Source organism: Gigantopelta aegis, chromosome 6, assembly GCF_016097555.1.
Source record: "Gigantopelta aegis isolate Gae_Host chromosome 6, Gae_host_genome, whole genome shotgun sequence".
In the NCBI taxonomy this organism is placed as follows: Eukaryota; Metazoa; Mollusca; class Gastropoda; order Neomphalida; family Peltospiridae; genus Gigantopelta; species Gigantopelta aegis.
This window is the reverse complement of record NC_054704.1, coordinates 87,970,910-87,993,207: the sequence shown is the minus strand read 5'-3', so window position 1 is coordinate 87,993,207 and position 22,298 is coordinate 87,970,910. Positions and strand designations below refer to the sequence as shown.

At 36.7% G+C, this 22,298-nt stretch overlaps 1 protein-coding gene across 5 annotated transcripts in view; it reads left to right on the top strand.

The window, feature by feature from the left end:
• LOC121374890 (cytosolic carboxypeptidase-like protein 5) overlaps nucleotides 1-22,298 on the top strand; it is a 44,045-nt gene that overhangs the window by 494 nt on the left and 21,253 nt on the right. For all 5 annotated transcript variants that reach the window (XR_005958258.1, XM_041502012.1, XM_041502014.1 and 2 more), the window contains exons 2-5: nucleotides 9,506-9,549; nucleotides 13,988-14,088; nucleotides 17,436-17,538; nucleotides 20,369-20,540. Coding sequence is in view for 4 of the 5 variants with exons in the window: in XM_041502012.1 (XP_041357946.1) it covers nucleotides 13,989-14,088; nucleotides 17,436-17,538; nucleotides 20,369-20,540 (375 nt within the window). In the remaining variant the exon portion in view is untranslated. The remainder of the gene's footprint in view (nucleotides 1-9,505; nucleotides 9,550-13,987; nucleotides 14,089-17,435; nucleotides 17,539-20,368; nucleotides 20,541-22,298) is intronic.

Sequence of the window (22,298 nt, the reverse complement as noted above, 5' to 3'; positions counted from 1 at the left end):
CTCTCTCTCTTGTTCAGACGGATCCGGCTTCTCAAGATCTGTATTTCAGCACAGCACTAAACCTTCAATGTCTATCGACTGTCAATCTAGGGGTTTTCTTGACGGGATGCAACGCATCTCGTCCCTTTAAGCTGTGCACCCAAACGGCCTTAACGAGGCCACTCGCATGGACATATCGATCAGACTTTAAACTTTTAGATCTGTGTTCAAAATTTTATGTCGAAATTACTTCTTTTTTTTTAATATTATTAAATAGTCCGATCCTCTCTTTTTTCTCCTACTTAGTTTTGGACTGTCCTTCTAAAATGCTCCAAATTATGTAAATATTCGGCCGAGCAGTCAATTCTTTTTATTTTTTGGCTTGTAGCCTTTTTATTTTGTTTATTTATTCTATTAACTTTTTTACTAATTGCTATTTTCAAAATTCTGCCCATTTTCACACACACACACACACACATACACCCACCCATCCCGAGTCAGCACACCGATCTTATCGGAGGTCGGACTCGGGATGGGTGTGTTCGAAACCCTAGTGGTATATGGGCACGTTAAACTAGTTATCATCACCATAAAATTTATTCTACTCTAGATGTCGATCGGGAGACGGTGAAAAAGATAAGTGCGCCCCATAAAATTTATTCCCGTCTTTATATCGATCGAGTGACAGTGCCAAAGGAAAGTCCTTCCATTTTACCTTCAACGGTGTACAAAAATACCCAGATGCTTATATCATTAAATTACCGTCACCTTATTGGAGAAAGACTGATAAATTTCCCCCAAATCCAGCCATTCCCAGTCTGGAGCTCCACGCGGTAAGACGTGTTTGTTTCGCTTGTGCACACTGCACCAGGGGACAATATTTCGAAATCTGAGGTAACCGGAAGTCGGTTCACGTGGTTTTTACCTAGGTAACCAATTGTTTCGGTTACGTGAATTATATGTGCGTAACCTGTGGATTACCTGATCGGTTACCTCAAAGTTACGCTGAAATTATATTTTAAATACATAATTTTTAGCTCAAACATAAAGTTGAAACAAAATACAAAAGAAAACGTTTTATAAAACAGTTTCTGTAATGCTTGCAAATCGAAAGAAGTGACTTGTAGATGTTTCTTTTGTTTTCGTACGATCGTAGCGTTGTAGATTTTTTGTTATTATTATTATTATTATTATTATTCACCACTTGCCATCGGGATCGCAAAAAGTAATTTTTAGTTGCCCAAATCTAAAAACCACTGTCCTCGGGCATCGGGCCACCATATTCTAGAACCTCTGTGCAGCTTGCTGAAGTTAACACTATTAGCCCAGTACTGAAACAAAATAAATACATTTGGAGGGAAAGTGTCGATTCCCTGGTTCCTCCGAAGTATAATGCAAAACACTCAGTCACTCACTGGTGCATGATTATTTTTTTTATATAAATAACAAATAACGGCTACCATTTGTCACTGATAATATGTAAAATTTAGTATACAGCAGATTTTTAAAAACCCACCAAAACAAACAAACAACAAATGTCCAGTTCCTCTGAATTATAAAACAGGCTACTCATTGGTGCATGATTAGATTAATAAAAATAAATCTTATAATAACATAAAAAGAGAGACCACAATTTGACACTGATATTTTGCGGTGCTGATGCTATATTCACTTTATCGCTGGTACTTCTATACTACAGTGACATTCCAAATGTTTGTTATTTAAAGCACATTATGCGATGTTAGTATTTTTCAGCTTTTGTGACATTTTTGCATTTTTGTTTAAGTTAAAACCGTTTTGAACCTTTGTAAAATTATGAGCAATCCAATATTATGTCTACATATATTCCTTTAGAAATAGAATAGCAGCAGATAATTTAGGTGCCTTAGCGGTCCGTGCACATATCTTTAAAACTTTTGGCTCGACTCTATACTGAGCCTTCGGTCGCAAGTTACAACAGTTGCAATATACCGTTGCCGCGCATCAAGTACTAAAAATCAATTTAAAACATTTGCCGGAATACTAGTAGTATGTCTGCATGAATACATTTCCTGTAATCGTGAAGTTTGGTAGTTTTAATTTGTGAACATCTACAGGTCACGACGTAACCGATTTGCAGTTCGCGTAAATTTAATTTTGCGTAACCGACACGCGAACAGAACGGCGGTTCGCGTGAAATATTGTGCCCTGCTGCACGTGCTTTCATGTGCTCGACTTGGGGGTCCTTCATTTCGTTGTTTTTGTCAGCGAAATGAAGTTTACTACTGGGATGTATGCGGCCGTTGGAACTGAATGAACGCTGGAACGCTTCTCGTTTCGACAGTCTGCACCACCAGGATGGATTCTTTTTTAGCGAGATTCCTTGCCTCCACGTCATTTCTCCGTCTGACTGTCGACTTGTTTTTTTTTGTGTGACTCGTATGACGGCCATTCTGCAGAACGCCACGGTTGTTCGCGTTTAGTCTCTACATGTCCGAGCCTGTACTAGCAGCACTGGAAGATTGACCGCCCCACTCTAAGAAGAAATAGGAAGCGGGGTGGGCCCCTACTACTCTTTTTCTAGACTTTACCTTGCTTTATAGTGATACCATCTCGTATCCTCCGGAGTCGGGCCCGTCCGCACCACTATACCAACCCATGACGACTGGACTATACCCTAGTCTGATAATCTCTCTCGTTCAGACGATCCGGCTTCTCAAGATCTGTATTTCAGCACAGCACTAAACCTTCAGCGTCTATCGACTGTCAATCTAGGGGTTTTCTTGACAGGATACAACCCATCTCGTCCCTTTAAGCTGTGCACCCAAACAGCCTTAACGAGGCCACTCGCGTGGACATATCGATCGGACTTTAAACTTTTAGTTCTGCATTCAAAATTTTATGTCGAAATTACTTCTTTTTTTAAAAATATTATTAAATAGTCCGATCCTCTCTTCTTTCTCTTATTTAGTTATGGACTGTCCTTCTAAAATGCTCCAAATTATGTAAATATTCGGCCGAGCAGTCAATTCTTTTTATTTTTGGCTTGTAACCTTTTTATTTTTTTTATTTATTCGATTAACATTTTTACTAATTGCTATTTTCAAAATTCTGCCCATTTTCACACACACACACACACACACACACACACACAACCCTCCATCCCGATTCAGGCCACCGATCTTATCGGAGGTCGGACTCGGGATGGGCGTGTTCGAAACCCTAGTGGTATATGGGCACGTTAAACTAGTTATCATCACCAAATCTAGCCGCGAAATTAACGTTTTCTTCACAAAAAAGTCTGCTAACATCAGTTAAATTAGCAGATCTAGTGAGAATTCAAAGTCACTGTAATATTTGGACCTAATCTTATTTCAAAAACAAAATCACACAGCAGACATTAAGACCCTGACTTGTTTAGTGTCATACGTGTAGCTCATTTGGCACCTTGTCGGTTTTTGTTTTTACTTTGGCACCAGAATGTACATTGTTGACGCATGTCACACCATTTACAGTGACCAGTCAAGCAGTCATTCTCAATCACGTACATTTCAGTTAGTAATGCTAAAAAATACTAATTGTTACTTTAATTTTAACATAATGACATCAGTCCATTTCACAATAGTTGCATAGAACATTATTTAAAAATAAAACAAACTAAGATCCACATGTATGCACAATTTACCCAGGAGAATCCATGTAAGGATCGTGAGTGTGCGTGATAATGAATATACATCTGCAGTATTGACAAACTGTATCACTTAAGAAAACAAATCAGAAACTGATCTTGGGAAGTGTCATGTTTGGCTCATTTTAACAGTAAATGTTTTTTAACCAGACCTGTCAACCTTTAGTCAAGAGAAAGCAGGAGGTGTGTGTTGAAAAAGCAGGAGATTTTGTCAAAAAACTGAAGATTTTTTAACTGCACACGATTTAACACAACTTTTTAAAACGTACTACAATAAGTTACATGAACACTACATAATGTCATGTATACTTGTCAACCTTAGTTATTGGCATTAAAAACAAAATAATAATAATAATAATAATTAATTTTTTATATATATATATATATTAAATTTTGTTTTAACTATTTTAAAATATTATTATAATTTAATACATATTTTAAAAAATAACTCTTTTATCCAAAATTCTTAACACTAACAAATTTAAACATTAATTAGTACATTTACGGTATTACACTTACAGGTTGCATCATCGTTATTTGTGTTTCGTGAAAAGTAGACCCAAGACAAATTTATATAGGCCTAAATCTTATAAATTAATATTCAGCTTTTACTACAATAAGGTACAGTGGTGTGGTACTTACTTAAAATCACCATAACCATGCAATAAACATTGTATTTCCACTAATCATTTTTACTAATCATACGTAAAAGCTCATTACTGACATCGTGTGAAATATACCGACATTTTACCTATTTCCATGAGTAATGTTATGTCAAACACGAGATTTATTAATTGTAGGAAAATAATCCCTTGAAGTGTACTCTGGTTACTAACATTTTACTGCACAAACCTACAAATCTAATTGATACAAGTATTGTTTATACAGCTAATTGGTCTTTCTGTCGTCTTCCTTTGACATGTGATTTTGACGGTAAACGGAAAGAAAGAAACAGGAAAGAAAGAAACAATTTTGGCTAGGAAAAAAAGAAACGGAAAGAAAGAAACAGTTTTATTTCATACTTTGTTGACAGTTTTATTCTCATATATGAATTTCTTTGTATAATTTAGGTCATAAGCACTTGGTAATGCGAATGTTGTGTCCGACTCCATGCAAAAACTCAGGAATGGACTTGGAACCATTGACAAGGTCCTGGCACAAGGATTTGGGTCTCCTCTGGAGGCGAAATTGACCCTTGTTCTTGCACTTCTTCGGGGGGTTGCCAACTGCATCCTGTTGAAGAACGGTGTGTACAGTGGATTCTTCACGCTGGAACCATTGGATAACTTTCGAGACAGAAGGATGGTGATGGCCAACCATGCTGAAAAACTTATTGTTCCACCCATCAGAAATGTTGTTCGTTCGGTGGCCGTCATTGAGAGTGGCCTCATGCACATTCCATACAGATGATGGAAAGAGTGGTGGTGTGCAGCGAAGTCGTAGGTTTCTGGAGTCATCTTGGGATCCCATCATCCGAAAGTCCTCATTGTCCCTGTAGTGATTGATGAGTCCAAGCTGCTGGACCTTCCGCCAGGTGCTTTGCGTAAGGTGGTAGAAGCAACCCTTACTCTGCACGTCCCTGTCAAATACACCTGCTACTGCGCGAAGTATACCGTCCTCAAAGTCAGTGATCACAGTCTGAACGTCCATCTCAAACCCGTACTCCTCACACTTGTCCACAACCGCTTGAAACAGTTCATCGTACACAGAACGGGACTTGTTCTGCAGCAGCGCGTAAACACATGTCATTCCAACATCACAGAATGGAACACGAAACACGAAACACATAAACCTGGGAGAACTGAGCTGGAGCCATGGAGAAGTTGCCATCCATGAAGATGGTAGTCGCAGTGGCCAGGCGCCTGAGTCCCAGTTCAGTACTAAAGGCGATGATCCTGCTAGTAGCCTCTGGTCCATTGCCGTAGAGTAGGAATGGCTCTGGCTAAGGGCCAACGGAAGCCATCTGGGAAGCCATATATGGGATAAGATAAAGGGATAGATCTCAGGACATAAAGAGAAGGGATTATCCTTTGAATGGGTCAATTAGAGAAGGGCTTCTTAAAGACAATGATAATTGAGACATTTAAAGAACCCATTGGATAGGTCAAGGAATTTTAGTAAAAATGTAGTGTTTCTTTCTTTCCGTTTCTTTTTTTCCTGTTACTTTTTTTCTGTTTCTTTCTTTCCTGTTTCTTTCTTTCCTACAATCGATTTTGACATCGTGTGTATTGATGCATGCATTCGCTGTCTACTCTAGCACTTCCAGTCATAGAACTTTGCGTTATGTAATCCAGTAGGAAGACATTTTACGAGTCAGAGGTGTTATTAGGACTAAATTGGATAGTTTTATATATGGCAACACTGAATGTGAATTTTTTTTATGCTTAGAAAATAACGATTTGTCAAAATCCTATCTACAAACAATAGACCGCAGAACCGTGCGGCGGCAGCATCATATGTGACCGAGGCATAAGTGTACTCAGCCCAATAGTAATTAAACCCTCACATCGGATTTCATTCGGATTTTGGGGCAAAACTTGACTTTTCTTGTCTAATTGGTCTCTGCTCAGAAAATCATCTTGTATTTGTGTCTTTAAGTTTATGTAAAACTGACCATGCAATTCCACTTGAATGGTAATGCATTTTGTTGTTCAGTGTTTTAGATTACACCAAAACACTGCCCAAAATAAGTATTCCTAAAAATAAACGTAACTTAAGTACAAACAAACTGACCTCAAAACAATCCATTTGAAATATTACGGTATGCTTGAATTTGATAAAAATAACTTTAAATGCATTTCTGAATATCTATAACCCTTCAACTGTTGTGAATAACTATTAACATTATTGTGCTAAAAAGACATTTCTGTTCTCAGAACAAAAAAATAATTCTTTGTGGCCAAATCTAAAGCCCTGTTATACATATGGAAGGGAGGAAGGAAATGTTTTATTTAATGACACACTCAACACATTTTATTTACGGTTATATGGCGTTGGACATATGGTTAAGGACCACACATGAGCTACTCTTCAATTAGCAGCATGGGATCTTTTATATGCACCACGGCCTTTGATGTACCAGTCATGGTGCACTGGCTGCAGCGAGAAATTCATACAGATAGTGTAAAACAATAATTTAGTATTTGTAATAAACAATACCACTTTTTATGATCAAAATACAATATTTTAGTGCAAATAAGAAAGCAAACAAGTTTGCATTCAACAAATTACACTGAAATTTAAGTATTTATTAGTTGTATATGAAAATAGGATTATTAAAGGTTGCACTTCACAAGTCACAGGCCTTTTTTTAATTTACCCAGTATATATTTTCCAGGGGAGTATGACCAAAAGCACCCTAAAAACTTCACTTAGGCCAAGTAAAAAAAAATTGTTTGGTTCCTGTTACATGCCAGAAACAAATAGGGTAGGTAGGTAGGGAAAACTCTCTCTCTCCCCTGCCCCCCCCCCCCCCCCCCATTTTCAAGCTAATATTTCCTGAATAGTATAGCAGATTAATATATTAAAAGCTCTTTCTTTGTTACAGTGCAACTGACAATACATACTCTATTGAGAATCATTAATTATTTTCTATAATAAAAAAACATGTCGAAACCTAGTCCAACCACAATCGGTATTACTATTAATGTAAACACCACCCAAGTCTAATACTACACGGTACGGTTATAAACTATGATAACACTAAAATATCACACTAATTTGTTCATTGAAAAGGTCTGATCCACAACATGGTTACACCCCCTCACAACTACAGCAGCAACACTGATCTTCCCGGCCTATTTCATTGCCAGTATTGCAGTAACAAAATGTACATCATGAACACAATGAAGATGTCAATAAAAATTAACAAAATAAGTTAACAAATGGAGGGGGAGGGGGGGGGGGGGGGTGATGGGTGTGTGTTGAAAATGGCAGAATTTTCAAAATAGCAATTGGTAAAAAAGTTAATAGAATAAATAAAAATAAATAAAAAGGTTACAAGCCAAAAAAAATAAAAATTGACTGCTCGGCCGAATATTTATATAATTTGGAGCATTTTAGAAGGACAGTCCAAAATTAAAAAGAGAAAGAAGAGAGGATCGGACTATTTAATAATATTTTAAAAAAAAAGTAATTTCGACATAAAATTTTGAACGCAGATCTAAAAGTTTAAAGTCCGATATATGTCCACATGAGTGGCCTCGTTAAGGCCGTTTGGGTGCACAGCTTAAAGGGACAAGATGGGTTGCATCCCGTCAAGAAAACCCCTAGATTGACAGTCGATAGACGTTGAAGGTGTAGTGCTGTGCTGAAATACAGATCTTGAGAAGCCGGATCCGTCTGAATGAGAGCGAGTATCAGACTAGGGTATAGTCCAGTCGTCATGGGTTGGTATAGTGGTGCGGACGGGCCCGACTCCGGAGGATACGAGATGGTATCACTATAAAGCAAGGTAAAGTCTAGAAAAAGAGTAGTAGGGGCCCACCCCGCTTCCTATTTCTTCTTAGAGTTGGGCGGTCAATCTTCCAGTGCTGCTAGGACAGGCTCGGACATGTAGAGACTAAACCGTGGCGTTCTGCAGAATGGCCATCATACGAGTCACGAAAAAAAACAAGTCGACAGTCAGACGGAGAAATGACGTGGAGGCAAGGAATCTCGCTAAAAAAGAATCCAACCTGGTGGTGCAGGCTGTTGAAACGAGAAGCATTTAATCAGTTCCAATGGCCGCATACATCCCAGTAGAAAACTTCATTTCGCTGCCAAAAACAACGAAATGAAGGACCCCCAAGTCGAGCACATGAAAGCACGTGCAGTGTGCACAAGCGAAACAAACACGTCTTACCGCGTGGAGCTCCAGACTGGGAATGGTCTTCTGGTAACGAGATCTTGGACTGACAGATCTCGTGGCATCTCTCTGCAGTTGTTGTTTTTAGAGTCGACGAAAATTAGGATTGATATTAATGGATTATTAAATAAAACAGGTGGAGAGAAAAAAAAGGAGGGGGGAAAAGGTTTTAAAAAGTTTAGGGTCGGCACCAAAAATCTAGGGACGGTCGGGTAACCGGAACCAAACCATTTTTTTTACTACGCCTTATCATAATTTTACATGGCAACATCGATTTCTCTATATTCTCTATAGCAACAGGATGCAGTCAGGCTGATGAAGGTGAAGTTTTAGTTCACTTCACCTGGTCTCGTGCGGTCTGGGTGATGCGAAAGAACCAGGCAACATGTTAGCAAGCAAGCTGCATAAAACAGCTACACATACACTATCATTGATGATCAAAGCATGCTCTACTATTGACATATCAATTACTTGATGTTTTTCAAGTGGTTCACTCATTTTCTGCATTAATTATTTACCAGTTCTAAATCAATTGACAGTGTGAAAATTAAGTAACATGGCATCTGTTCAGGAATAACGGTGAAGGAAGAATCTTTCACCTCCGTGAGCAATATCAATGCACTCTCATGGAGTGTCGTTTTTTGTTGTTTGGGTGTGGGAGGTTGTTGTTTTTGGGGGGGGGGGGGGGGGGGGGGGTGTAGCCCAGTGGTAAAATGCTCGCCTGATATGTAATTGGTCTGTGATTGATCCCCACCAGTGGGCTCATTGGGCTATTTCTCATTCCAGCCCATGCACCACAACTGGTATATCAAAGGCTGAGATATGTGTTATCCTGTCTGTTGGATAGGGCATATAAAAGATTTCTGCTACTAATGGAAACAGATTTGCATACCTCCAAAATTATTTATCAACTTTTGCTTTGAAATGTAAAACATACCTTCAGCTATATGTATACTCATAAAAATGTAACAACCAAATAATTTAATTTACTAGAAGACTTCTTTTTTTTTTAGAATCTTTGGAGGATAACAAATGGAATTGGGTTCATTCAGTTAAGGTAAACACTTTGTAACATTATATATTTTATATAGAAAATATAGATCATAATTGTGTGATTTTTTTTTTTTTTATGTACTAGGGATCACCTTGCCAAATGCCAAATTAGCCAATTGCAAATTTTTATACAAAGTGACTACAGCATTTAGTGGTTGGCTAATCAAAATTTGGATAAATTGGCCCTTTTTCTATCAAATTCAAGAAAATACACTAATGGCAGATGTGTGGCACAGACAAGCACCTGTCATGGTTGGAGAGACAAGGACTTTGGGATGTGGAGGTGGACAGCAAAAGAAGTTGAAAGATAAGAGGAGTTGCCAGATCAGGAAGGAATGAGATGGAATTCAAAGGAGAGAAAGAAAACGGGGAAGTGGGATTAAAAAAACAGAAAAGAAAAAAAGAAAGAAAATACACTACATATTTTTAAAAATGGGCTAAAACTATATTCTTTCCAGTTTGAGCCTTGTGTGCCCAGTCTATAAATAAGACTTGTTAGATATTGAATATTTCAAGTGTGCTTTATTTACTATTATAATCTTGTCTTTGTATTGACTGTCGTACATATATATATATCAGCTATGATCGGATGACAGTAAGTAAAACACACACACTTGAGTCTGTACAATGCTCGACTGCAGCACAACACTTGGCCATTGGATTCATTGAGTGGTTCCAGCGGGGTCTGACCAATGGAGAACAATGTAGAGCAGGAAGTGGCTGTTTGTAGTGAACTAGTGTGATCAATATGGACATTGTCTTGTTCTTGTGTTGCCATCGACTACAGGTAGTGATGTTCCAGTGTTCAATTATAATTAAAAATCGACTGGTTTAGCTGTGTAACGATCGATTATAAAAGTCCATAATCAATTGTGTGGAATAATGTCAACTATTTTTTTTTGTCCAGTTTATCTGATGGAATTGATGTGGGTTGGGGTTTGTTTTCATAATGAGTTAATAAGGAAAAATTATAAATTAGCGATTTGTAGTGTCTGTTCTGGTGAACAAGACAAGAGTTGCACAGTGCTTATAATTCAAATACTTATCTTCATATAATTCTGTTTGATTGCATAATCTATAGTTTATCGGTTCGTGCAACCGATGATGATGATGATGAAATTCCAACCGATTCCCAACAACTCCATCAACTTTGATCATTTAAATCAATTCATTTGAGACTGTCACAAACACTTCCAAATAATAAAACAAGTTGTTCCATATAGTTATGGCAAGGGTAGATGATAGCACTTACAAAAATGATGTCATGACCTTTCCAATGACATACAAGTTCTATGCATACCTGGTGGTGGTGTAGGGTATTTATGTGACACAGCTACCGGTAGATATTTACACGGTGGGTAATAACCACAGGGCTCAAAATAGGAAGTACAATATTGCCTGTTAATATGTTTAGATTAGGACAAGAGACATACAGTCTGTGGAAGACGTTATCAGACTGTCTATGCATGTATGGCATGGACAGATTTATTTGTACCCTAATCGGATGTAGGACACAGAAACGATAAAGAATTCTTAGGGCAATATTTGTTGGGCATATTTCAGTCAATTAAGACTGTAAATATCTATCTGTAAATAAAGAAGTTTCTGTACATTTTATTAAAAATCATAAAATGATGCCATAAAGGTAACTTTGTAACAAAAGTATGAGCTATGTGGTTTAAGTCTATTTTACTGTATACTTTGTATTCCATATAACGTAAAAAGTGTTATTCCCGGTTTTGCATTCACGCAAGGGATGAAAAGCATCTTACAAAATACCTTCATTTTATTTGGGACAAGGATGACATCATTATTCATGTGTAATGTCATTCTACATCATTTTCAGTATGCACACTACATACATATATACAAATGGGGAAAATTGAACGAATTGTGTCACTTTTCAAGGGAGTAAACTCAAGCTCCTTTTTCTTCAAAAGCAATTTTACTGCAAGATTTTCAATAATTTTACATAAAATTTAAATTATTTCAAATAAAAATATATAATTATGTAATGTCATCACCTGATATTTAACTACAAAGTGGTAAACATTTTTTGTCTGGTTTTGACTTTATTATCAAGTTATGGCATTCAGTAATACAAAATATGTTTTTAATCCTAATACACCTGTACTTGTAAACAATATCAGCATATGCATGTTTATATGGCATTCAGTATACACATTTACTTATAAACAAGAGTACTGTATACCAGTACAGTACATTATATTAAAATAGACTGACCAGTATTGATTGGCCTAGTGTCTTTCTTCAGGTGTTAAAATTATCATGAGTTAGAGACCAAAGACTATAAATTTTAGTCCAAGTGAGCATGTGATGAACTCTGCCACACCAACTCGTTTTATTTGGTGTGGTGGAAAACAGTCTTTGCTTTTAAAAGTTTAATTTGGACACAAATGTTAGAAATCAAGAAGCAGTTGTAGAAAGTAGTCTTGATATGAGACGGGACTTTTGATCTCACTAATTTGGGCACAATAGGCCTTTTTGTCTGTTCTGAGCACAAAAAAAGTTTGTTTTCTTTAATGACACCACTAGCTAGAGCACATTGATTTATTAATCATCGGCTATTGGATGGCAAACATTTGGTAATTTTTACAATCATATAGTCTTAGAGAAGAAACCTGATACATTTTTCCATTAGTAGCAAGGGATCTTTTATATGCACAATCCTCCAGACAGGATAGTACACACCACAGTCTTTGATATACCATTCGTGGTGCACTGGCTGGAACGAGAAATGTGCCCACTGACAGGGGTCAATCTTAGATGACCGCGCATCAAGCAAGTGCTTTACCAGTGGGCTACATCCCACCCCCGGTTCTGAGCACACTAAGGGTTTTTTCACTGCAGTAATGTTAATAATAGCTGCCAGCTGGTAAGGAGTTGTACATATTTGAAAATACATTTCAAGTTAATCTAATTAACAGCTTAACATTCCATTGATTTTGAGGTGAAATGTTTTGAGGTTAGCATGTTTGTACTTGCTTGTTTTGGGCTTACTTATTTTAGGCACACCTCAGCTTTGGTGCAGTTTAAAGCCCTGTTAAATAACGTATAGTGTGAACTTTTTCAACAGAAATGCAAAACAAAATTGATACCAACATGGATAAAAGCTTTTGATATAATATGTAATGTCACTCTTGAACATGAGGAATTCTTGATACATCTAGAATATTGTCAAAAATAAGCTGCTTGTGAAACTTATTATCATAAACCATTTTGTGTTGGGTTTAAACACCATTAAACACAAAAGTAAGAATAACAGCTAAGCTAAAAATTTAAATACACAATATTGAGATCAACCCAAGTTCAAGGATGAGAGAGAGAGACAGACAGACAAACAGACAATTGGTAATGGAGTTTTTTTTATTTGGTGTATGTTTTGTTTGCAGTAAAGGTTTGAACTGATTTGAAAATAGCTGAAGTGCAAATTACTAAATAATTGATGTGACATATTGCTGTTGACATATTTCATACACTGTTTGTAACCAGTGTTTTTTTATTTTCAGTTCTTCAATTTTTAGTTTTGCTGTTTTAATGAAATACATTGTATTTTGTTTGTGTTCATTAATTGCCATGTAATAAGGTATATTTGACTTAATATAGGTACTATTTACTGAATGTCTCTTCTATTTTTTTTTTTTTTTTTTTTTTTTTTTTTATTATACATATTAAAATGTAGATTAGTCTATACATGTTGTGATGTTCTATATCGTGTTGCATCATAAAGGACCACTAAACATGCGGTTATTTGTTTTTATAGCATATATATCATATGGCTAGCTACAGAGATTTACTCATTGAAGTGTCAATAATCCAAACATGTTTGTTGCTATCCATTACCATATTAAACTGAATAATTCAGGTTTTTTGTTGTAATATATGGGGGGGGGGTATATCAATTTGCACAATTATTGATTTAATACAATGTCATGTAAATATCATCAGCCCCAGTTATCACCCAGTCATTCTGTCTTAATAAAGTTGACAGTTGATTTATATTTTTCCATTAAATAAAACATAAACATAAAAATTAAATAGTTGTGTTTGCGTGGGGCCCAGACTCAAACTAACGTGTCTTTGTATACTGTTAAAAGTACTTGTTTACACATTTGTGCCAAAGTATTTTCACCGGTACTTTGTCACGCCATCAGTTCTGCACTAACGACTTCAGGAAACAGTAATCTATAACATTGAGAATATCATTCACTGCAATGAGGAAAAACGCTGTCTCTCCATCGATTGAGGTGGCCCACTACATGAATGATATATTAATATTGAGTTTCTTAGACAATGCCACAGTGATCGGTAAGTGATTCTGATAGTCACGCTCTGCTAACACTCCACTTACCTGGTAAATGCAACGGCACATCACGTTGAGGGGTTGCATGTAACTAACCTTTTTTTAAAATGACTTACAGGATGGATTTTCGGTTTGGCAATCTGGTCTTCACGTCTAAAATCGACTCCGGCAACTTGGCTCGGGTAGAGAAAGTGCTCAGGGATGAAGACGATAATGCAGGTATGTTTTCAGTTTTCATGATTATAGTTTTATTATAGAAATACATTTTTTAAAACCTGTTTAACATACTAGGCCAAAGGATGTATTTTTCGGCACTGTCGGCACAAAAATAAACTGACTAGACACATTAATTTTATGTTCACTATGTTTTGCCTTTAGGATTTCTTTAAAAATAAATGTATAATTGCATCATTATTTGTAGTTTTATTACAGAAATTCATAGTTTGGGGTATCCACATTGTATTTTCATTCCATCCATCCATCCATCCAGTCAAAAATCCATCCATTCAACCAACCATTTAACAGGGGTGGAAAAATACCATTGCCCGACTCCCGTTTACAGTAATGTTTCATGGTTGGGCAACAAATATTGGTAACCCAGCTTGCCTGTGGACAAGTAAGGAATTTTTAAATTTATTTATTTTAAATACTTATCTTAAGCTAGGAAAATTTCTGTGGCTCACCTGTATTTATGTCTTAAAATACATTTAACTAGTAAAGTGCATAACTTACTCAACAAAATAACGAAAGATCGATAACGTGTTTTAATTAGTTATGTGCAACCACCTATCAATAGTGTTCTGTTTGCTGTAAATTCCCGAGCGTTAATGCAAAAATAATCTGCAAATTAGTTTAACTGATGTTCGTAATGAGCCCGTGCACAGCTATATGTGACAGAATGTTCTTTATTATGAACTTAGTCAAGACGAACCACGGGACTGTTCTAAACCAAGAGGCACTTGAAAACACTCTGACAATAATGACACATGGACCCAAGACACTGAGAGATTTCTGCCCTAGAGTTGCTGTTAGGGAGTGGATTCAAAGTGCCCAGGGTACACACCATATGGGGGCATACTTTTAGTACGTACGCATTTTGGGGGGGTGGGGGGGTTGAAAATTTAAGAGCCATTTTGCGTACGCTTGCGTACGGCGGGGGGGGGGGGGGGGGGGGGGGTATTATTAGGGTAAAATTAAAATATATATATATAGTTAATTTGATTATTTACTGACGTTCTAGATCGTCGGCGCCTGTTTTGTTCGCCATACTAACCCTTTGCGTCATTCCACTGCATGACCTTTGTGTCATTTGACGCACGCATGCATGGCCAAGAAAATGGCCTCCGGTGGTGATAATTATGACTATTGATGATGAGCTGGAGAGACGAAACTTTAGGAATGCGGCCGAAGTTCTTGCAGGCTTATATGACCCTAGATGACTATCCAGTATTAGCAGAATTCGTTGAAAATAAATCCTTGACTGTGAACGACATTGATGAAGCCTGGGTGGCGAAGCACTGTCGTATCAGCCAGTACACTCTCACCATTGTAAAGTGCGCCTCCGTCGGTTGCTGTGGGGAAATGCGTACATCGTGGACGGACATATTCCCTGGTCGTTTCCTGCCTGCCCCAGTACCAAAAAGGTCTTCTAATTCAGGGCCAGTTATTCCTGATCCGAAAGATGTCCGCCCAACAGATATGTATCCAAATCTATGGGAGATAATGGCTTTGACATCGCGTGTACCCCAAGTACTCAAGATATACAAGGAGATCCCATACGATTCATACTGCCCTACAATAATGAAGGACATTGATGGGCGTGTGTGCAAGAAGTGTGGAATCTATTTCCCATCAATAGCGTCAGTGACCAGGCATCGCCGTGGAGGAGGGTGTACGGTTGAAACAATGGATGAAGGGCCGGATGCCTATGAGGCCATTCATGATGATCCTGAACACCTCAACGGCGACGCAGTCTTAACTGAGGAAGCAGAGCTTGTATTTGCACCGCCGATCTACAGAAATATTTTTGAGGCCCTTGGTGTACCTTGGGAGGCATTGGATGAATAACACTACAAATTTTCTCATTGATCTAGGCAGTCCTATTGTTTATCAATATTTTGTTGTCATGTGCCCCAAAAAGTTGTACCTACTGGTACTAAGTTCCGACTTTTAGGTTTATAGTTCCGAGTTAGTTCCAGTTTTATAGTTTTGTGATTAAATCATTAAACATGATTTGAATTTTTTTGTAATTAAAACAGAGCAGACATTCTGGTTTATAATACATTTAGAAACATTTTATTCGTCGTCAAGCGTTGTTTAATACATTTGTACAATGAGCAGTATTCATTAATTATAGTATACCATGATGACATCGACGGTGGCATTGTCTACATTTACTGGTACTGACTGACGATCTTTTGCGTATGTACGCAAAGGGGGGGGGGGGGTGCAAAAAATCGGAAAATTGTGCGTACGTACTAAATGGATGACCCCTATCCTGTCTTTAAAATCTGATACGGCTGAAGGTGGACCAGAACTTAAACAAAACCAGTGGATTAAAGTAAACAAATAAGATCATGCAAATCAAAAAAGTTTCTTTATATATGTTATTCACTTAAAAATTCAACATTCATCACATAAAAATCTGGGCAAGTATTGTACAATTCAGGGCAAGTAACCTTTTAGTTTTTACTTGCCCTCGGGCAAGTACATTTATAGAATAATTTTCCACCCCTGCATTTAACCATCCATCCAACCATTCAACCATCCATCTATTACAGAATTGTATAATTTTTACTATAATTGCACTATAATGTATATGACATTGTCACAGATAAAGAGAAAAAAGTTTGTTTTGTTTAACACCACCACTAGAGCATGTTGATTTATTAATCATTGGCTATTGGATGTCAAACATTGGTAATTTTGATGTACATTCTTAGAGAGGATACCCACTACATTTTTCCATAAGTAGCAAGGGATCTTTTATATGCACATCCCACAGGTAGGATAGCACATACCACAACCTTTGTTATACCAGTTGTGGTGCACTGGCTGGAACAAGAGATAAAAAGAAAATTATGATCTCCTAGTTGTTTTACATTTTGGGTGAACCCAGTTTTCTGGGCGGTATGGAACTCAAACCAGATTGAGTTTAATTACTTTTACTACAGGTGAACCCAGTTTTCTGGGGGATATGGAAATCAAACCAGATTGAGTTTAATTACGTTTATTACAGGTGAACCCAGTTTTCTGGGCGGTATGGAAATCAAACCAGATTGAGTTTAATTACTTTACTACAGGTGAACCCAGTTTTCTGGGTGGTATGGAAATCAAACCAGATTATGAGTTTAATTACTTTTATTACAGGTGAACCCAGTTTTCTGGGCAGTATATCAAACCAGATTATGAGTTTAATTACTTTTATAACAGGTGAACCCAGTTTTCTGGGCGGTATGGAAATCAAACCAGATTGAGTTTAATTACTTTTATTACAGATTAACCCAGTTTTCTTGGCGGTATGGAAATCAAACCAGATTATGAGTTTAATTTTTATTTCATTACAGGTGAACCCAGTTTTCCGAGCGCTTTGGAAATCAAACCAGATTATGAGTTTAATGTGTGGACCAAACCAGATGCTTCTGGAACTGAGTTTGAGAATGCAAATAGGTATCTGTTTGTAGCTTTTTGTCTCACCTTTAAGATATAGGCATTACATTTCGGGCAGCAGTGGCAGTGGCATCAACGTTTTAGTTAAAGTTTCAAGTTTATATCAGTTTCTCTTAAACTAAAAGTCGTAAGTCAATGAAACTTGGTTTATAGAATTTACACCTATTGATGTTTATCACAGTGCCCTGAAAAAGTTTATGGTAGAATTAGAAGTAACTAAAATTATGATATATAATTATTATGATGCCTTGTTTATATGACAATCTCTCTTTTGATGTGTATATGAATAATTTTTACATGCTCATATACCACTAGAGTTTCGAGCATGTCCGTCCCGGGGCCTGTTTCTGGATAGCCAGGGGCTTGTCCCGGGACCAAAAAAAAAAAGCGGACAATTTTGAAATTTACATCCAAAAATTAAATTGTGGGCCTTTAAAATTTTGATGCACATCTCTAATATAGTTAATAAAGAAAATTCTACTATTAAATTTGGTCGCTATATTAGATCGGGTGGTCAAAAAGAAATTAGATAAGATCGGTGGCCTGACTCGGGATGGAGGGGGGGGGGGGGGGGGGGGGTGTAGAGTTGAAAATGGGCAGAATTTTGAAAATAGCAATTAGTAAAAAAGTTAATAGAATTTTTAAAAAAAGAAAAAAGTTACAAGCCAAAAATAAAAAGAATTGGCTGTTCGGTCAAATATTTATATAATTTGGAGCATTTTAGAAGGACAGTCCAAAAATAAAGAAGAGAGGATCGGACTATTTAATAATATTAAAAAAAGAAAGTAATTTCGACATAAACTTTTGAACGAAGGTCTAAAAGTTTTAAAGTCCGATCTATATGTCCACGTGAGAGGCCTCGTTAAGGCCGTTAGGGTGCACAGCTTGTAGGGATGAGATGGGTTGCATCCCGTCAAGAAAAACCCTAGATTAACAGTCAATAGACGTTGAAGATGTAGTGCTGTGTTGAAATACAGATCTTGAGAAGCCGGATCCGTCTGAACGAGAGAGAGTATCAGACTAGGGTATAGTCCAGTTGTCATGGGTTGGTATAGTGGTGCGGACGGGCCCGACTCCGGAGGATACGAGATGGTATCACAATAAAACAAAGTAAAGTCTAGAAAAAGAGTAGATGGGGCCGACCCCGCTTCCTATTTCTTCTTAGAGTGGGGCGGTTAATCTTCCAGTGCTCCTAGGAAAGGCTCGGATATGTAGAGACTAAACGCGAACAACCGTGGCTTTCTGCAGAATGGCTGTCATACGAGTCATGAAAAATACAAGTCAACATAGTCAGACAGAGAAATGACGTGGAGGCAAGGAATCTCGCTAAAAAAGAATCCAACCTGGTGGTGCAGACTGTCGAAACGAGAAGCGTTCCAGCGTTCAATCAGTTCCAATGGCTGCATACATCCCAGTAGAAAACTTCACTTCGTTGACAAAAACAACAAAAGTGAAGGATTCCCAAGTCGAGTCGCGAAAGCACGTGCAGTGTGCACAAACAAACAGCTGCAGACTGGGAAATCTCTTTTGGAGAGTAAGAGATGAACACGAACCTCTTCTTGTTTGTTATGGTGAGGACTGGTGGTTCCATGAAGTTATAATCACCAGTATAGATTCTGATTATGGATTATTAATAATTTAGGGGATAACTATGTTGTATTTGACCATTGAATTTTACCAGTGATGCAGAGCGGAGATGATAAAATGGACATTAACATTCGCAAATGGTCAAATGCAACATAGTTATCCCCATTCTAATTTAATAAATGCATTTTCTTTTTAAAAATCATTTAAATAATCATTTTTCAGAATGAACACAATGTTAACAAAAACTGGTCACTACTATTGTATTTGAAGTCATTTGCCTTATAAAATAATTATGGTGCAAACCAATTAAAAACTGTTTTTACACGTAATACAACTGGTGCTCCTAACATATTTGACTGGAAATAAACCCAGGGGGCCAAGACAACTCATTGTAACCATAGCATGGAGTGGGCTTATTCCCAGACAAGGGGCCAGTTTTGTTTAAAAAATTAATTAATAATAATAATAATAAATATTAATAATTAAATGAACCAGGAAGAAAACAAAAAACTTTCAGTACAACATCTATTAATTAATGTTCCATTTGTTATTAATAAATAATAATTATTTATTAATTAAAATTTTGTTTTACTAGTATCTAATTATCAAAAACACACCTTCTATGTTACAATTACTTACCAATTCTGTTTATCTACATCCAAAATGTAATGCTGAGAAGACAACAGCAATTAACAACAAACTCAATAGCGTATACACGTGTGTGACACTGTTCAGCTAGCTATACAGATAGATGTCAATCTAGGTCATTGTTCTTAGCCAATCAGAATACGGTATTTGCCTAATTAGCATTAACAGCAATCCCAGAGTGGTTTTAAAATTAGACCAGGGGCATAGGCTGGGGGGTTCAAGGGGTTCGGACGAATACTCGTCACGACAACTAGTGCTTGATTACGAAGATTAATAATTCGGCATAGTTGCCGTTATTTACTTCTGCATTCCTGTCAGCATCATACAGGTGATGTCACACAAACGTTTATAAACAGCATAAAATGTAGAGGAGAATGCATTTTGCTTCAGAAAAAGATTCAACATTGGTATTTTTAAAGTAGGCTAAGTACATCTAACTAAACAGCAAGAAGTAGTATATGAATATGTAAATAGGTTCTTGAGGAATCCCCCAAATTTCCAACAGGTTATGCTGGTTTTACTACCGCAAATGGATTTGATTAGTTAATCAAATTTTGTGTTACATGCAAAGTGAATTGGAATTCACTGTTTCCAGGTCGTGGTTTTACTTTGGAGTGCGAGGCTGGAGTCCAGGCCGTCTGATCAAGATAAACATTCTCAACATGAACCGGCAGGGCAAGCTATACAGCCAGGGGTACGCCCCCCTCACCCGGACAGTGCCAGGCAAACACAAGTGGGAACGCATCCGAGACAGACCAGTTTATGAGGTACAGATAGAATAACCAACTGTTCTTTAAAAAAAAAAAAAAAAAATTAGAGTAAGAAACGTGTAGACCTTAAAGGTACATGTAGTGTTTAGTTCAAGTTGGTAAATTTGGGAATAGAATAACAATTTATTTTGATAGAAATGTGTTTAAAATGTGTGAAAGTGAAAGCAAGTCTAGGTGGAAAAGGTGGTGTTTAATCCTAGATGGTATATTTGAGAATAGAATAACAAAAGTTAATTTTAAAAATAAATATTGTTAAAATGTTTGAAAGTGAATTAAAGGGACATACCCTAGTTTCAACATGTGAAAATTAACACTAAATTTAGTTAATCTACAAACCTGTAACACATTTGGATAAAGTTACAATTGAGTGAAACATGAGTCTGTGACTTTGAAATGGTGAAATACCCTCTACAAATAGACTAAAACTCGACTCCATAACTGTTACTTCTAAGACACACAGGCGTTTTTAAAATATGAGAAATGCATTTTGCGATATTAAAAACACCAGGATGACCAAAAACACTTCAAATGTACGGAAATTAATAATCTAAACAATAAAATCTAAGTAAAATATGATTTAAGTGATCAAAAACGGTTATAATAGTAAAAAAATATGCGTTAGTGTTTAAAAACTAGGGTATGTCCCTTTAATGTGTAGTAATGTAAAATATAAATGTTAAATGAACATTTAATTTTGTTGTGGTACAATGCAGGCTTTTATTTCTAAGATTTGACTTGATGCCCATGGCTCTGACTTTGGGAATTTTTGTGTCATTTTATAAAACAAAAGAGGGAATTTTTATCTTGTTAAACCAAGTTAGATTTTAAAAGAGTAATACCATGTCATATGCTTGTTTTTTCAAATTAATATATCTATTTTGCATTACAAAATGTTATGGGTGAGGGAAGGGGTCTTTGTCAAGTGTTACGTATCGATTTCAAAATCTATCTGTATATAATAATCAACAAAAGGAATATCTACATTCATATTGGGAATGTTTTAGTTTAAAATTGGAAATAAAAACCGACATAGCCTTTTGTGAATGGTGGGGACTGATGCCGATTATTGGAGTATTGAAACATGGGTGATAAAACCCTGCAATGCTATTCGTATTGAGTATAAATCCATCAAAAGATTGTGCATTGTCATAATTAACTAAAGAAACATAATATTTCTAATAAAAAGTTTGTTTTATTTAACGAAGCCACTAGAGCACATTGATTTTTTATCTTATTATCGGCTATTGGATGTCAAACATATGGTCATTCTGACACTGTTTTTATCTTATCATTGGCTATTGGATGTCAAACATATGGTCATTCTGACACTGTTTTTATCTTATCATTGGCTATTGGATGTCAAACATATGGTCATTCTGACACTGTTTTTATCTTATCATTGGCTATTGGATGTCAAACATATGGTCATTCTGACACTGTTTTTATCTTATTATCGGCTATTGGATGTCAAACATATGGTCATTCTGACACTGTTTTTATCTTATTATCGGCTATTGGATGTCAAACATATGGTCATTCTGACACTGTTTTTATCTTATTATCGGCTATTGGATGTCAAACATATGGTCATTCTGACACTGGTTTTAAGAGGAAACCCACTGTCGCCACATAGACTACTCTTTTACAACAGGCAGCAAGGGATGTTTTATTTGCGCTTCCCACAGGCAGGATAGCACAAACCATGGCCTTTGTTGAACCATTTATGGATCACTGGCCGGTGCAAGTGGTTTACAC